Source organism: Microchirus variegatus (genome assembly GCF_963457635.1).
Source record: "Microchirus variegatus genome assembly, chromosome: 1".
Taxonomy (NCBI): Eukaryota; Metazoa; Chordata; class Actinopteri; order Pleuronectiformes; family Soleidae; genus Microchirus; species Microchirus variegatus.
In genome coordinates this window covers 39,671,449-39,686,989 of record NC_139802.1, presented here as the reverse complement: position 1 = coordinate 39,686,989, position 15,541 = coordinate 39,671,449, and the positions used below count along the sequence as shown (strand labels likewise).

Below are 15,541 nucleotides of genomic sequence, written 5' to 3'. Positions count from 1 at the left end.
TCGGACGGTGCGTCCTCACATCATCTTCCCGAGCGCGTCTGCCTTCTGCCAGCGCTGTCCTCTCAGCTCATTCATCAGCCTCGTCCTCCGCCGCCCCGGAGGGATATCGTTACATCGACGACGTCATCGCGTTGCCGGCTGAAGTTTTAACGTAAAACGTGACGTTTTTTTGTTTTTTTTACACATCCACTGTGCAGAGGAAGAAATGGATTATACCATATACATGGCCGGATTAACCTTTTGGTAGTCCCGGGAACACAAAGGGGCACAGTGGGGCCCCACGAATGGACTGTTCCCATGCATCATTTAAAGGAATACTTCACCGATTTGCATTTAGCTTGTATTACTAGAATAGGGGTAGAATTCTTGAAAAAGTTTGCTTCCCAACCTCAGTTTTGAGTTGAGAAATATCTTCATTCTTTTTTTGGTTACGTGTCCACCAATCACACTTAATGTAGGTTATTTACATCAGTGTTTCCCAACCCTGGTCCTCAGGGAACACTGCTCTGCCATGTTTTAGATGTTGCCCTGTTTTTATCAAATAATTTCAACTTTTGTGAAAAAAAACAACTTTTGTCATTTATTTATTTTACAAAAGAACATTTTTGACCATTCTTTTTTTAATCAATGTTTCAACTTTTGTCCAACAAAATGTTTAAAAATGTAATGTTTCAACATTTGTCAAAAGAAAATGTTATGCTTTAAAATGTTTTGACAATTTGTTTTCAAAAAAATTAATGCTTCAACTTTTGTCAAAAAAAAATAATGTAATGTTTCAACTTTTGTCCAAACAAATCCTAAAAGTGTATGCTTTAGCTTTTGTCATAAAAAAATTTAATTTTCAATTTTTTATTTTTTTTTAGTTTCAACTTTTGTCAAAAATAAAACATTTGTTTCAACTTTTGTTAAATGTTTTTCGAAAATGTAATGTTTCATCTGATTTCATCAGGTGTTTTTGGAGCATGGCAACATCTAAAACATGGCAGGGGCAGTGTTCCCTGAGGACCAGGGTTGGGAAACACTGATTTAGATGGCTTGCAAATATGACAGACCTGTTAGCTTAACTGTTAGCAAAGATGGCGGACACTGTTTACACTGGACACTGGTCTAAAAAGTGCCGAATTGGCCATGCAGTTTCAAGCCAATGACACTAGGTCCGAGGCTCGAAACTGCAACGCTAATTCCAGTGTGCATGTCAAATCCTGTCAATCCGCGACAACAGGATGGTAACAGAAGGGTTAATCAGCATTGTGAGAACAACATTTGAATATGACAGGCATCTGTTTATTTTCAATTTACATAACGCAGCTTTAAAGTCAGCACATTACAGAGTCAACGATGTTACCGTCACAACAGTCCATTCTGAATAAATCAATAAAGTCACATAAATGGTGATGTCAAATAATCCCTTAAAGTGCAAGCGTACAAGTGAGCAGTTCATGCAAGGTATGTCGCACTGGTTTGCACGAGGAGACCCTTTGCCCAGATACAACCTCTTGACTAAACCCTTTCAAACCCCTCCAGTCTTTCATTTGCAATGTCATACCCCGATCACATTATATAACAGGCATAAACAGGTGTTAAACAGGTTAAAAGCTGCATCAGGGGCATTTAGTGCACAACTAAAGAGCAAACTGTACCCACTTTCTGCCTTTGCTGACAGACTCTTGACACTGGATATACATGTGGGCTTGCAGCAAAACTTATATTTAGACCGAGCCATTTACCTCATACCGTTTTTTTTTTTGTTTTTTTTTAACAGTTCATATTATTCTTAGGCTTCAGTTTATTAACACGGATTAACCCTGCATTAGTGCACATACCGAATGCGAGGGGTTGCGAGAGTGTGAACAGATCGCAAATTAACCTTCCCGCATGTTGCAAATGCTTGACGTGAAACACTGGAGGACTCGTTTTCTATTTCAAGATTAGGCTGAGCATGAAAACTGCACTCGGGTACTCCTACTTGAGAATGTGATAAGACGGAGCAGCGCCGAGTTGCGTTGAGAGGTTAAAGCAAATTCGTCAAGATATTACAATAATGGACACTGCGAGCGAAGACTTTGAGCGGTCGGATGTCGACGCCGAGATGATGGTGTTGACGCCCGAAGATATGACCGAGGACAACCTCGAAGCCAGCGATGAAGTGGAGGAGCTTCGAAACAGGTGAACGATTGCTAACCCTTCATTTTGCATTGCATCAGTGCCACTGCAGTCAGTTGCCAATTTATGAAGAACACTTAAAGGTGCCATATGTAAGAATGTGGCCAAAAACAGTTACTACATTCAAATTCAAAATACCGAGGTCTTTTAGGTTTCTTTTTCTGACGTAACTGGCAACCCGTGGTTGCTCGGCAGCCGAGACTCTACTGACTGCAATGATTGATAGACGGCGGTAGGTGGCGCCACATGCCAAAACATTTCAAAACATAAACATGATTTGCAGTTTGCAAAATATTTTTTTTAATGCAAATGTTTTGTCTGTACTGTTGTTGTTGGTGAGTTTGTTATATGAACATTATTCCTGAGTCTCTGTGACATATTAGGAGGATTTTATGGTTAGTTGCTTTAGATTTGTTACATAATGCACCTTTAAAACTAAAAAGGAGCTGCAAACTTTTACGATTATTTCACAGGGCGTTTCATTTTTCTGTGTCGTTATGCTAACATATGCTATAACTTTCACGCAGGAAGCATTTGGCCTCATATGCACATAACAAGCACTGAACCTATGACCCTATGACACGTGTCAAACTTAAGGCCCGGGGGCCAGACGTGGCCCGCCACGTCATTTTATGTGGCCCGCGAGTCTTAAAAAATCTGTGTTAAAATAGGTCTACGCTGCTTTAAGGCGTGTGTTGACCATGAACTACATTTCCCACAATGCACGGCTATTGTGTTACCCGCAAAGTGACAGCACCGCCACTAGATCGCAGTGTATCATTGTATATGCATTGCGACGAGTGAAATTGAATAAGTAATAAATACGGAAAGTTATTTCGCAATATGTTGCAGAGTAGTTACCTTTATTTGACATTATATTTGGTTACATTTAGTTACATTTATTCTGTATGACAGTTACATCTGGCCCTTTGAGGGTAACCGTTATGCTGATGTGGCCCTCAGTGGAAATGAGTTTGACACCCCTGCTCTATGGGATCCCCATAGGGGTCATCAATGACTACATAAACTGAGAGCCGAATGGGCAACCTTCTATACAAATGACAAAATCTCATCAACGCTCACCAAAAACTCATCGTGCCGAGTTTGGTGAATCAGTCACTGGACACACATTAGCAACACTGCATGTAAAATATATTGGATACGATTAAAACAAGGCCCAATGAGGCCCAATCCCAAAAATGATGACGTGAATATGATCTCATTGCCACGTTGTCTTGTGTGTTCCCGTCTTCAGTTTACGCGAGGCCGTCCACGACGACAACGTCCAACCTAAGATGCAGTGCCTGATGATGGACTCCTCCTTCTCCATGGTAACCATGCAAGGCGAGGACAGCGGTATCGCGTGGGAGACGACGCCCAGTCGCTGCAGCACACCGTGGGCTTCGGAAGCCGGACACCCAGCGGTCGATGCCGGCTCTTCGGCTGCAGCGAGGCCTGGGTCCGTCCCAGCTGGAAAGATCATCTTCGTCATGGACGAGGAGCTCATTTCGAGACGGAAGAAAACTAAAGAGAGAGTGAGCAGTCGGAAGACACCACAGGATGACCTTGTAGAAAGTGCTGACTGTATTACGGGGCGGCCGGAATTAGTGGAATTCTCCGAGCCGAATGTAAAAGCCAAGGAAGGATCTGATGAGGAACCAACTGAGCCTCCAATAGACAAAGAGCAATGGCTATTTAGCTTAGTGTCTGAAGGCTCTGAAATCCTCAACATTGTTGTTCCGCCTAAACTGGCGACTGTGGATGAAGAGGAGAGCAAAGAAATGGTGGACAACTTATCTTACCTGGAGCAGAGTCCCGTTACGAAAGCAAGTGAGGAGACCAACGATAACGAGCAACTGATCTTAAAATCTCTGATGTCGGCTGGAGCAAGAGCCGAACAGATGGAGCTGCCGCATCCCACGGGTGCACATGTGATGGATCCACCAGGGGCTCCAGTGGCCAGAGGGCAAGGTGGAGGAGCTTCTGGAAATGTGGACTACTTTGAGCCGTTTACGCTGATCGACGCCCAGGCTCCAGGAAGTCCTGCCGTCGTAACGGAGGGACAAGTGGAACCAGAGGCTGAGGATACCACCACGAGCCGGGATTCAAGGAAACAAGTGCAGTCTAAAGACACCAGGAACACAACCGAGGATAATGACTGGTCAGATACGGTCAGTCTCGGGGAAATCACCAGCGAGCATCTCGACGAGGTCTTCTATTGTGGCACAGACAACTACCTCATGAAGAGTCTGGACAGCGAGGCCAAAGGTGGACAGGCCCAAGGAGCGCCCTTGTTGAGACTCCCTCCAAAACCAAGCGGTTCTACTTTATTTGGGAGCCAGGAGGACATCCTGACTCCCATTTTCCTACCCGAAGGTCCTCCAAAAATTATCGACCAAATCTTGCTGGAGGAACCGAAAGCGATGGCCTTCCTTTACACGGACCTGTACGAGGAAGCGATTGGCAGTCGGCAAAAAGAAGAGGACAGAGAAAGTTTGACCTCTGAGAAGTCCTTCCACAGCAGGCAGTCGGACCGGGAGGCCAGGGGATATTTGGAGAAATACGCCCTCATAGATGAGACTCCTGCAGTGGACGCAGAACCAAGTGATAAAGGCCCAGACGAAGGCCCTCGGTCACTGACTCAAGATCTGTACGATTTTACTTTTCTGTCCAAGCCTGAAAAGGGTGACTTGCCAAACTATGAGGATGAAATCACCGACTTCTTCAGGTCCAGCGGAAATTCTTCTCCGTGTGATATTGAGCCTCTCTCTCGATCGGTAAAAGAGGACGACATACAAGTTAAGAGTAAAGCTAAGACGAGCAAAAGCGTCTCCATAAAAGAAGTAAAGGTCGCAGACGTACCGGTAGATCCACGAATCGCCTCAAGCTCTGATTTTCTCCCAGAGGAGTCAGACTGGGGATGCGCCGATGATTTTCCGGCAATCCCAGACGAGGACGGTCACTCGAATCAGACACTCTGGAAAGAAGACGTGGAATCGCAAAAGCCCGTTGCCCCTCCCAGAAAAAAGGCGACGACTTCTCCGAAGACAAGTCTGGACCTGACGCCTCTGACTCCGGTCGACATGATGACGCAGGAAACAGAAGAGGCTGCCGGGAAAGAGCAAAGGGTGGAGGAGAAAGAGACGGCGTCGCCTGGGGAGACCGCCGACGAAGCAGACGGAGACGGAGAGAAGACGACGTATTCGTCCGAGGAACCCGAGGCCCTACGCAGTGAAAGCAACGCAACAACATTCAGACTCATTCAACCGTATGCGGCGGCGGGTAAAGACACTGAAACAGAGGAGGGAAGCGAAGCGGCGATACAAGAGACTGAATCGGAGGACGTAAATGTGAAGGCATCAGAATCAGCTGAAACAGAGGTTTGTCCAGAAAAACAAGGAGAGGACTCCGCTGCCTTAGCAACTGAGCCAGCTAAAGACAAAGGACGGTGTGTAATACTTTGAAGATGCATTTTACTGAAATGGTCTTAAAAAAAATTTTTTGACAGTCAATTAACAAAGAAATAAATGCAAATATGACTTAAAAGTGTTAAGCAGAGATTTAAAGGCCCATTATGTAATAAATCTAAAGCAACTCCTAATATGTCACAAAGACATATAATGTTCATATAACAAACTGAACTCACCAACAACAACAGTATAGACAACATATTTGCATTTAAAAAAATATATTTTGCAGACTGCAAATCATGTTTATGTTTTGAAATCATGTTTTGGCATGTGGCGCCACCTACCGGCGTCAAGCAATCATTGCAGTCAGTAGAGTCTCAGCTGCCGAGCAACCACGGGTTGCCAGTTATGTCAGAAAACGAAACCTAAAAGACCTTGGTATTTTGAATTTGAATGCAGTAACCGTTTTTGGCCACATTCTTACATATGGCACCTTTAAAAGATACCGAGGAAAGATCCTAAATTACAGCAGTTTTGTGACATTTTTTAGAAACATTTTTAATGGACTACACTTAATTGAAATGGCAATAATGCATGAATTATGGTGTGTTTCAAGGGAGAGCTACGGGTCATGAGTGTGAATAAACAGGGGGGGAGAGTGTGTGTGTGTGTGTGTTCATGTGATGTTAGGGTGGATCTTCAGCTATAAATAAGCCTCTGCCGCTGTGAACCCGACACCTCGTCTTAACTTGAAGTCTGTGTACCGTGTTTCTGTAAACAAAAAAAATCAAGCGCATGATAGCGAACGTGCATATGCACACGAGCACTTTGTGATGGACGACCTATATGTTTAATTGTGAATATTCTCAGAATACTGTGACTGTGATGTGTTGAATTAAAACAACAACATGTCAACTGCCACTTTGTCAACTTTGCAAATCAGTCGTAAGTGTATTTTAAATCGGCTGCAAGTGAGAAATAATATTTATTATTAGGTCATTTGTAATGTTTTGGTGTCTTGGTCTCTTGAGCCATGCACCGCCTAATAACGCATCTCGTGGACTTTAACTCGTGCACAGCAAACTGCATACGTTTGTCAGGAATGCTGAACATTACTGAACCTAAAAAGCCCCACTTCACTCTCTCAAAAATGTCTTGACCCGAGGAGAAGAGTAAAAATGCAGAGGAGAGTAAAATATAAAGGGGGTGGGGGTCAGAGGCGCAGCTTGTGAACAGGCAAGGCAGGCAACTGCTTGGGGCCCCGAGCCTCCCTGTCCCCCTTAAAAACAATGGGCAATTTGCAATGACACCTCAGTAGGAAACCTCCCTAAAGGGGCCCCACCTCACTTTAACCTGTGTGAAGTTATCGTTCTGCAAGTTGGAAAATTCCCCCCCCTGGCGGGGGGGAAGTGCGCACCTTTGGACTCCGACGTGACGACATCCTGCTCTGATGAGCGTTCACGACAACCGCAGCATCTCCTCCATCTCTTCACCGGTGGAGTTCCTGCCGATTCACGTTCACAGTTCTTCACGCACTTCTTCCTCCGTGGATTAGTCGCGGACACCACCGGTGCGACATGAAGCCGAGGAGGCAACAAGTCCTGCTGCTGTGGCTGCTGCTCAGCTCCGGTGTGTTGGCCGAGGCCATCGAGCCCATCAGCACCACCATCGCTGTCGGCGTGGCTGCGACCCTGACGGCGTTTTTAGCGAGTTACCCGAACATTTTCTACTACTTCCACGAGTGCTGTCGACCTGAGTGGATTTCGTTCAACAGGACAGGTGAATGTGCACACGGCTAACACGCGCCATTTTGTTAAACTGGGTTTGTTGTTAGCTACGCTGTCAGTTAGCCACACGGCACAAAATAAGTTAAAAAGGAGGGATTTAAGGCTTTGTAAACATTCCCTGAACGTGTATACTACTTTTATACAAAAAATACGTTTAAGTAGAACACTGCTATAAAATAAATACAAAGTCTGCGTATACTTATTCTAAAAATATGATTCCATTCTTTTTTTTTTAATTAAAAAACAATGTTGAAAAAATTAATAATATCTCGCATAATACTTTAAATCACCATGCCGCATAAATTAGGAAGGGTTTAAACATGATTTCATTCAAAGAAGGACACGTAAACACTGTGGTTTCGCTTATTTTGCATCATTTCCTCGTCCTGAACACTTTTGCTTTGAACACAGCTCGGAATGTTTGTCACATGTTGATGACGTATGCGGAAGTTCCGCGTTGTAAGCGAAGCCGTTTTTCTTCGTCGTATTAGCGCGTCGTCTGCACCACTCGGCGGTTTTTAATGCCTTGTTTTCTTTGTAATCACGTAAACGCTCCACTAATGTCAGCGATTTGGCGCTTGTGAGAATGAAACCTTCACATTTATACCTGTCGATGTACGTGTTCTCGACAGTCGGCGTGCTGGTGAGCGCGTTCGATCCGTTCACAACAACAGTATTGGTCGGCATCGGCGCGACACTGGGCCGGACGATCTACAATTATTTACACGAAAGTTGCGATGCAAAGTGGATAGCCTTCAATGCAACAGGTAAATGCGTGCAGCCTATTTGAATGCGACTAATATATTAGTAGCTATTAGATATGTTTTCACTTACCTGGTTAAAAAGTGGCACACACGTTCCTCAGGCTCTGTGCTAGGACACCGAGATTCACATTTAAATTATGTTTTTAGCTGCAAGTGCGTAAAAAGACAAAGCGAGGATAAAGAAACAGTGCACTGAGAGACAGAACATCCACTGGATTGTTTCTACCTATTATATATTCCTAGATTTTTGCTGATGTCTATGATCTGTCACGTCTATGATGTGACGGTCTCTTCCATATGTTACAGATCCTTGATCAACATGTTTTTTATTGATTGTTGATGTTGGATAAAGCTGATCATTGAGTAGTTTTAATTAGGAGTCATAAATGTAAACAATCATAATCATAGTCACCTGACAACTTCCTCACCTTTGAGAGTGCACTTGAGGAAGATTCACACACTGCTTCGATCGATCAGGTTTATGTGGTGTAAACAGGCTCTACTTATTTCTGCATAATGAGGGTCACACCCAGTAATGTTTTCATCGAGCTCAAACACGTCTGCGTTTATGCCACCGTGCATTTATTTAAGTGTTAAACACGACCTTAGAGTGACTATTTTTCTGCATTTAAAGGCAATCCAAAATCAATCGTTTCAGCTTTTACCTGTTGATTGACTCTTTTTTACTTTGAAAAACTCTTTGACTGCTAGTAAGGATGAGTCTATGGAAAAAAAATCAGCCCAGACTGCTATGGTCATTGTCCTGCCAAAGCACTTTAGAGAGCACACAGAATGTTCCTGCATGCCTCTGCAATTATGCAATGGCTTTTCGTACCATAATTAAATAAGTAATTGGAAATTTACCAGGTGCACAAGCAGCCACACACACACACAACAATGGCTTGTGCTTGTGAAGGAGTGGCATTAAGTCTCAGGGGGAGTCATGTGTACACAACTAGGCAAAGCCACATACCATGATAAGAATTAGATGGATCAGGATTAAAAACAGAATAACGAAAAATATTTTTTAAACTTATTTCTAAAAGGGTGGACGGGCTCACCATAGGGTTAGAGAGCAACGGAGATGTATTTTAAAGATAAAATATGTAACGTATATGGATTAAACACGATTACTGACACGCGTCATGTATTAAATGTTTTACGGCAAGTGACTAAAATTATAGTTGCATCCAGGAGTAGGAAACTACTAGCACATACACACAGATACACAAAAAAACACTGATGTGTCCAAATCTGTGGTATCCACAGTCCAATGCTATTTTAAGTTTATTGTCGTGTTCTTCGCAGCCCTCCAGGTCAACCTGGACAAGAAGCTGTTCGGGCAGCACATCGCCTCGCGCATCATCTCAAAAGCCGTGAACGGGTTCATGACCAACAACAACCCGAAGAAGCCGCTGGTGCTTTCCCTGCACGGGTGGACCGGCACGGGGAAGAACTTCATCAGTAAGCTGATCGCCGAAAGCGTTTACAAGGAGGGAATGCACAGCAGCTTTGTGCACGTGTTCACGTCCACGCTTCACTTCCCGCATCAAAGTCAGTTTCTCGAGTACAAGGTATGCAGTAGGAAGACGCCGGTTCCTTTAACGCTCGTATGAAACATTGATTCCCCCTGCATGAAATGAAATGTGCGGTTGTTTCCCCCCTCAGTCTCAGCTACAGCAGTGGATCAAAGGCAACGTCACCAATTGCGAACGCTCCATGTTCGTCTTCGACGAGATGGACAAGATGCACCCCGGTTTGATCGACTGCATTAAGCCGTACTTGGACTACTACGACGTGCTGGAAGGAGTTTCGTATCGGAAAGCTATCTTCGTCTTCCTCAGGTGAACAGCTTGTGAATTATTCTCCGCTTTGTCCGTAAAACACGAGGCAACACGACATCCGATAACCAGAAGTCCGCAAAAAGTTATTTTCTTGGCTCCACAGTGCAGCACAGAGTTCTACACAAACTTCCAGCCTCAGAGGATTTATCTGTCCAGTGGATACATGTTGTATATGACAGCAATGTGCCTGCTAGAGCCTGCAAATGATCACTTTTCCAAATGCTAACTGCTGTTAGCTCCCAGTAGCCTCTGTGGCTGATGTCATTTCCTGTCCCTTACATTTCGTTTTACTTTTCCCCTCAATGTTTCAAATTCACTCTCCTCCATTTTTGACCTCCGCCAAGGAGGTTATGTTTTTGCCGGAGTTTGTTTGTCTGTTTGTTAGTAAGCAACATAACTCGAAAAGTCACAGACAGATTTGGATGACAAGAACATGTGATTACATTTTGGGCGTGATCGGTAGACGCTATCACTGGTTAAACACTCGCTGTCTGACCCAGGCGTGCCGGCAGGGTGTATTTTGTAGGCACTGATCTAGAGCTGAAACGATGAATCGATTATTAATCGATTACTAAATGAATCGCCAACTATTTTGATAATCGGTTTGAAGCTTTTTCCATGATTAAAACAAGATTTCCGATTGTTTTAGCTTGTTAAATGTGAATATTTTCTTGGTTTCTTTGCTCCACACAACAAAGAAATCATTAAAACTGAATCATTTTGGTTTGTGAACAAAACAAGACATTCAAGAACATCATCATTTTCCAGGTTTGACAAACACTGATCAACGTTTCTTAACATTTTCTGACATTTTATGGAGCAAACGATTCATCGATTACTTGAGAAAGTAATCGACAGATTAATCGATTACGAAAATAATCGTTAGTTGCAGCTCTACTCTGAGCTGCCTTGCGCTCTCCGAGTGCTTTTCTAGTTTCTTTCTGTCTTCTTTGTGAAAATCTGACCCGAGTTGACTTGCGTCTCTGATTCTACTCGCAGCAACGCTGGGGGAGACCGCATCGCTCAGACGGCTTTGGATTTCTGGAACGAAGGACAAAGCCGAGAAGAGATCGAGCTCAAAGACCTGGAAACCTTGCTCTCGCTGTCGGTGTTTAACAACAACCAAAGTGAGTATTAAAAAAAAAATGACACGCAAGGAGATCTTATCTCTGATATTAACACAAACGTGTATCCATCTCTCTAAAGGTGGCTTCTATCGCACAAGTTTGATCGACAAGAACCTGGTGGACTTCTTCGTCCCATTGCTGCCTCTGGAGTACAAACACGTGGTCCAGTGCGCCATGGCCGAGATGGAAGCCAGAGAGATGGAGCCCGACCCGCACGTGGCCGACCTGGTGGCCAAAGATTTAATCTACTTCCCCAAAAAGGAAAGAGTCTTCTCCGTCAAAGGCTGCAAGACGATAGAGAGCAAGTTGGACTATTACTTATAACATCGCCGTGCGACGGACGCTACGTTTGAGCACACGTTATGTACACCTCTTTTTTTGTTTTTAAAGAAACAAAGGAATCCACTCGCAGCCAATTGACTAAAGAGCGGACATGGATCTGGCTGCACTCTGAGGGAGGTCTCTTTCACAGGAAGTTGCACATGCTTCCAGTGAATGAAAGCACACTGCGCCAGTTGAACGAAGAAATCAATAAGATTGAACTGCTGTTCTTTGGAACCGATTCCAAAGGTTGAGGTCTCTGCCTTTTTGTCCCTCAACAACAAATCAGAGATGTTGTTTTCTGAGAGCCTTGGAAATTGTGTCTTAAATCCACTGTTTGCATTTATGTGTAATCTTTATGGTTAACTGGAGGAACGCCTGCCCCGATCCTTATTTTAACGTCAGCGCTGTGGGTCAGCGAGGGTCGTCTGCACTGCTGAGGTCCAGGTCTCACTGTTTGAATACAACATCAGCAAGATAGTTGTTTTAACATCTAGTTTGTTTCCGTAGCTGAATAATGAGAGATCCTGATGTAAATGTACCTTTTTATGATGAGGATGTGGATGCTAAGAATCTGTTTTTAGCTGCAGGAGAACACTACATGAACTCAGGGTAGTATTCACATTACAAAAAAAAAAAGACCAAAAATATGTATATTTTTTTATTTAAATGCAGACAGTTCACAAAATGATATTACATGAGGCTGGTTGATTTTCAAATTAGATTATTTTTTTTAAAGATTGTGCAATTGAAGTTTGTTTTTTTTAAATTACGATGCCTGTCTTTAGTTTGCTTTCATAGTCCCGTCCTAACGATGTGAACTTTTTACCGATCTTATTTCATACAAACAGTCACAGGTTAAGAACACTGTACTTGTGGATGTAAAGCAGCTGTGAGCTAGCGTCTTTGCTGTAAACACCACAAAATAAAACAAATCCCACAATTAAATGAATACATTTTGACCGTGTTGGTTTTCTTTATTAGCTCAAAAAGTGAAAGTGATTTAATAATGATCCTGTCTTAATAGACAGACTTTGAGTGTCTAGAGAGTAAGAGTGAGTAAGTGAGAATAAACCCAGGGTTAAAGCGGCCTATGCTAGATTATACCTCGGATACATTATGGACATTTTATGGACCAAACAATTAATGGAGAAATCGAGATTATTCCAGGTCAAATACATGTTCCTGTTTTCCTGAGTATTAGTGAGTGAGTATACTACGTAAATACACTGAAAATCTCTTCACACAGGCGGGGTATACTCATTTAAATGATGTATATTTGCTTTCGAAAGTCAACTCCAGGAATTCATAATAACACCATTTTATTTATTTATTCATTCATTTATTTGTTTATTTATAATTTTAGACATTTCATATAACAAAACCTTTGCATAAAAACCTACAATGACAATAACGGTTAGGTGCGTCCTTGTTTATGTTCGTATTATTGTGTTTCTATGAAATGATAATCATAAAAAATGCACTAGTACTATATACAGAAAGTTAAAGAGCTTACAATACTAGAGAAAACCATATTAAATGTATTATTATTATTATAATTATTATTATAATAATTATTTAATTAAGTATTAATAATGTATTAATAATTATGTATTATTAATTAATTAATTAATTAATTAATTAATTAATTAATTAATAATGAACTGTGATTAATAACAATAATAATTAAAAAAAATTATTATTATTATTATTAATCATTAATTAGTTAATTTTTATTATTATTATTATTAATAATAATAATAATAATAATAATAATACATTATCAATAATTAATTATGTATGTATTTAGTTAATAATGAACTTTGATTAATAACAATAATAAAAAAAAAAATATTTATTATTATTATTATTAATCATTAAATAGTTAATTTTTATATGTATTATTATTATTATTATTATTATTATTATTACTATTATTAATAATAATAATAATAATAATAATACATTATCAATAATTAATTAATTAATTAATTAATTAATTAATTAATTAATTAATTAATCTAGTCATCTAATTAATATCATCATCTAAAATAAATTAGAATGTTAATAATTCAGAGGTTACCCGGTTATCTTATTTCTATGCTACAAAACATGCCAAAATGACATGAACAAACCAAACCAAGGCAGTTACTTTCATGTATATTATAATCAACATAATAAACCCACAAAGTGAAAACAATAATTCAAAATCATCAATCAGAGAAAGCATAAAAAAAAGAAGTCTTTCAATAATAATGTTCTTTCAGTTCAGAGGAGGAAAGGGAGGAAAAAGGACAAGAGAGAGAAGAGGGAGGATCTGCAGCTTGAGGTTAGAAGTTCCAGAAATGTTGAACTTACAAGGCGTCTCCAAACGGGAATTCAGCCACTGCATCCGAGCAGGTTTTCAAAGATCATCAGGGTCTCCTGCTCCAGGGATCAGCTTATTCCTCCCGTTTTTTGGTCCCACACTGAACTGTCTTTCAGTTTTTACTTTTCTTAGTTGCTCAAATAACTCATAAACAGAATATTCAATTCATTTGTCAGCACTCACTTCCCACCTTCCAGCAGCTCCTTTCCTTTGTTCCCTCCACTCCCTCAGCTCTCAGGTGTAACTGATTTATGAGTCCCCTCCTCCCTTCACTTCCTGCTCTGGTGAGAAAAACTGCTCGGCCATTTTCTTTTTCTTTCCATCGCCCCCTTCCTGTTACACTTTATATGACTTCATTGAACCAGACAGTGACAGTTCATGTTCTTCAAAGCTGCTTCACATTCTACTGGATTAAATCAAATTTTGATCAATGACAATATCTGATACCAGTGTGTGTGTGAGAGAATGAGCACACATGAATAAGAATATCTGACTCTATGCATCAAATACGGTGCACGTTTGGTCTTGAATGCACAGTTTAGAGCTGGACTCTCAGTCCTGGTTCTGAGGTCGGTTTCATAGAAGTGTTTTGATCTGCAGAAACACGTGAATCGTGAGATGCATCCTGCAATTTTCCTCTGTTAAACATTTGTAAACAACTGCATGGAAATGAAGAGACGAAAACAACATCTTCAGTGACTCTAAAATCCGCCGAACGGTGTAGACCGGCTCGCCGTCGAGAACCCAAACTAAACAGCGTTCGTGACCGAAAGGGACCAATGAAACGAGGAGACTATGGAAAGCCTTTTTTAACATTTAATAGCTAGACTGGATATGTATTACAGATATCTGTGATTGATAATTCTTCCTATCCACAATTACATTCTTCCTATCCACAATGTGGATAGTGCCCAGTTTCTCCGAGTTCTATTGCCGATATCCAGAATGTTCATTCTAGATGTACAGAATGACGTTGTGGATATCCGAAGTTGAAAGCCCAGTACACATGAAAGGCAAAAGTGAAGTCCTTTGTTCTAGGAAGAATCCCATTATGGATATCTGAAATTACAGTTGGGGATAGGAAGACTGTCATTGTGGATATCTGATATTACAATTGTGGATAGGAAGACTGTCATTGTGGATATCTGATATTACAATTGTGGATAGGAAGACTGTCATTGTGGATATCTGATATTACAATTGTGGATAGGAAGACTGCCATTGTGGATATCTGAAATTGACAATTGTGGCTAGGAAGACTGCCATTGTGGATATCTGAAATTGACAATTGTGGCTAGGAAGACTGTCATTGTGGATATCTGAAATTGACAATTGTGGATAGGAAGACTGCCATTGTGGATATCTGAAATTGACAATTGTGGCTAGGAAGACTGTCATTGTGGATTTCTGAAATTGACAATTGTGGCTAGGAAGACTGCCATTGTGGATATCTGAAGTTGACAATTGTGGCTGGGAAGACTGCCATTGTGGATATCTGAAATTGACAATTGTGGATAGGAAGACTGTCATTGTGGAAAGCTGAGCAGCTTCCTCCGCAATCGGACCCAGGACGCGACGACACCGCCCTACCAGAACCTGCGCAGAGGGGACGCAAACATCGCGTCGGGGGTTGTGACGCACTGACTGGACGTTTCCAAGCACCACGTGCTGGCTTTCGTCTAAATGACACTTTCCTTGTTATTATCTTAACCGATTCTTGTTTATCGAGGGGTTTCTTCGATTGACGTGTCGCAAAT

General features: G+C 41.6%; 2 protein-coding genes across 2 annotated transcripts; both read left to right on the top strand.

Annotated features, from left to right (window-relative positions):
• The first annotated feature begins 1,677 nt into the window (after nucleotides 1-1,677).
• On the top strand, nucleotides 1,678-6,487 carry LOC310929468 (uncharacterized protein). The gene is made up of 2 exons (XM_083892237.1): nucleotides 1,678-2,166; nucleotides 3,419-6,487. The coding sequence occupies exons 1-2, from the start codon at nucleotides 2,042-2,044 to the stop codon at nucleotides 5,625-5,627; spliced, it is 2,334 nt and encodes a 777-aa protein (XP_083748363.1). The 5' UTR covers nucleotides 1,678-2,041; the 3' UTR covers nucleotides 5,628-6,487.
• Nucleotides 6,488-7,887: 1,400 nt separating this feature from the next.
• Nucleotides 7,888-12,259, top strand: tor1 (torsin family 1). Its single transcript, XM_083900382.1, has 5 exons — nucleotides 7,888-8,127; nucleotides 9,433-9,698; nucleotides 9,793-9,968; nucleotides 10,968-11,095; nucleotides 11,175-12,259. Exons 1-5 carry the CDS (start codon nucleotides 7,947-7,949, stop codon nucleotides 11,417-11,419), a joined length of 996 nt encoding a protein of 331 aa, XP_083756508.1. The 5' UTR covers nucleotides 7,888-7,946; the 3' UTR covers nucleotides 11,420-12,259.
• Nucleotides 12,260-15,541: the final 3,282 nt, after the last annotated feature.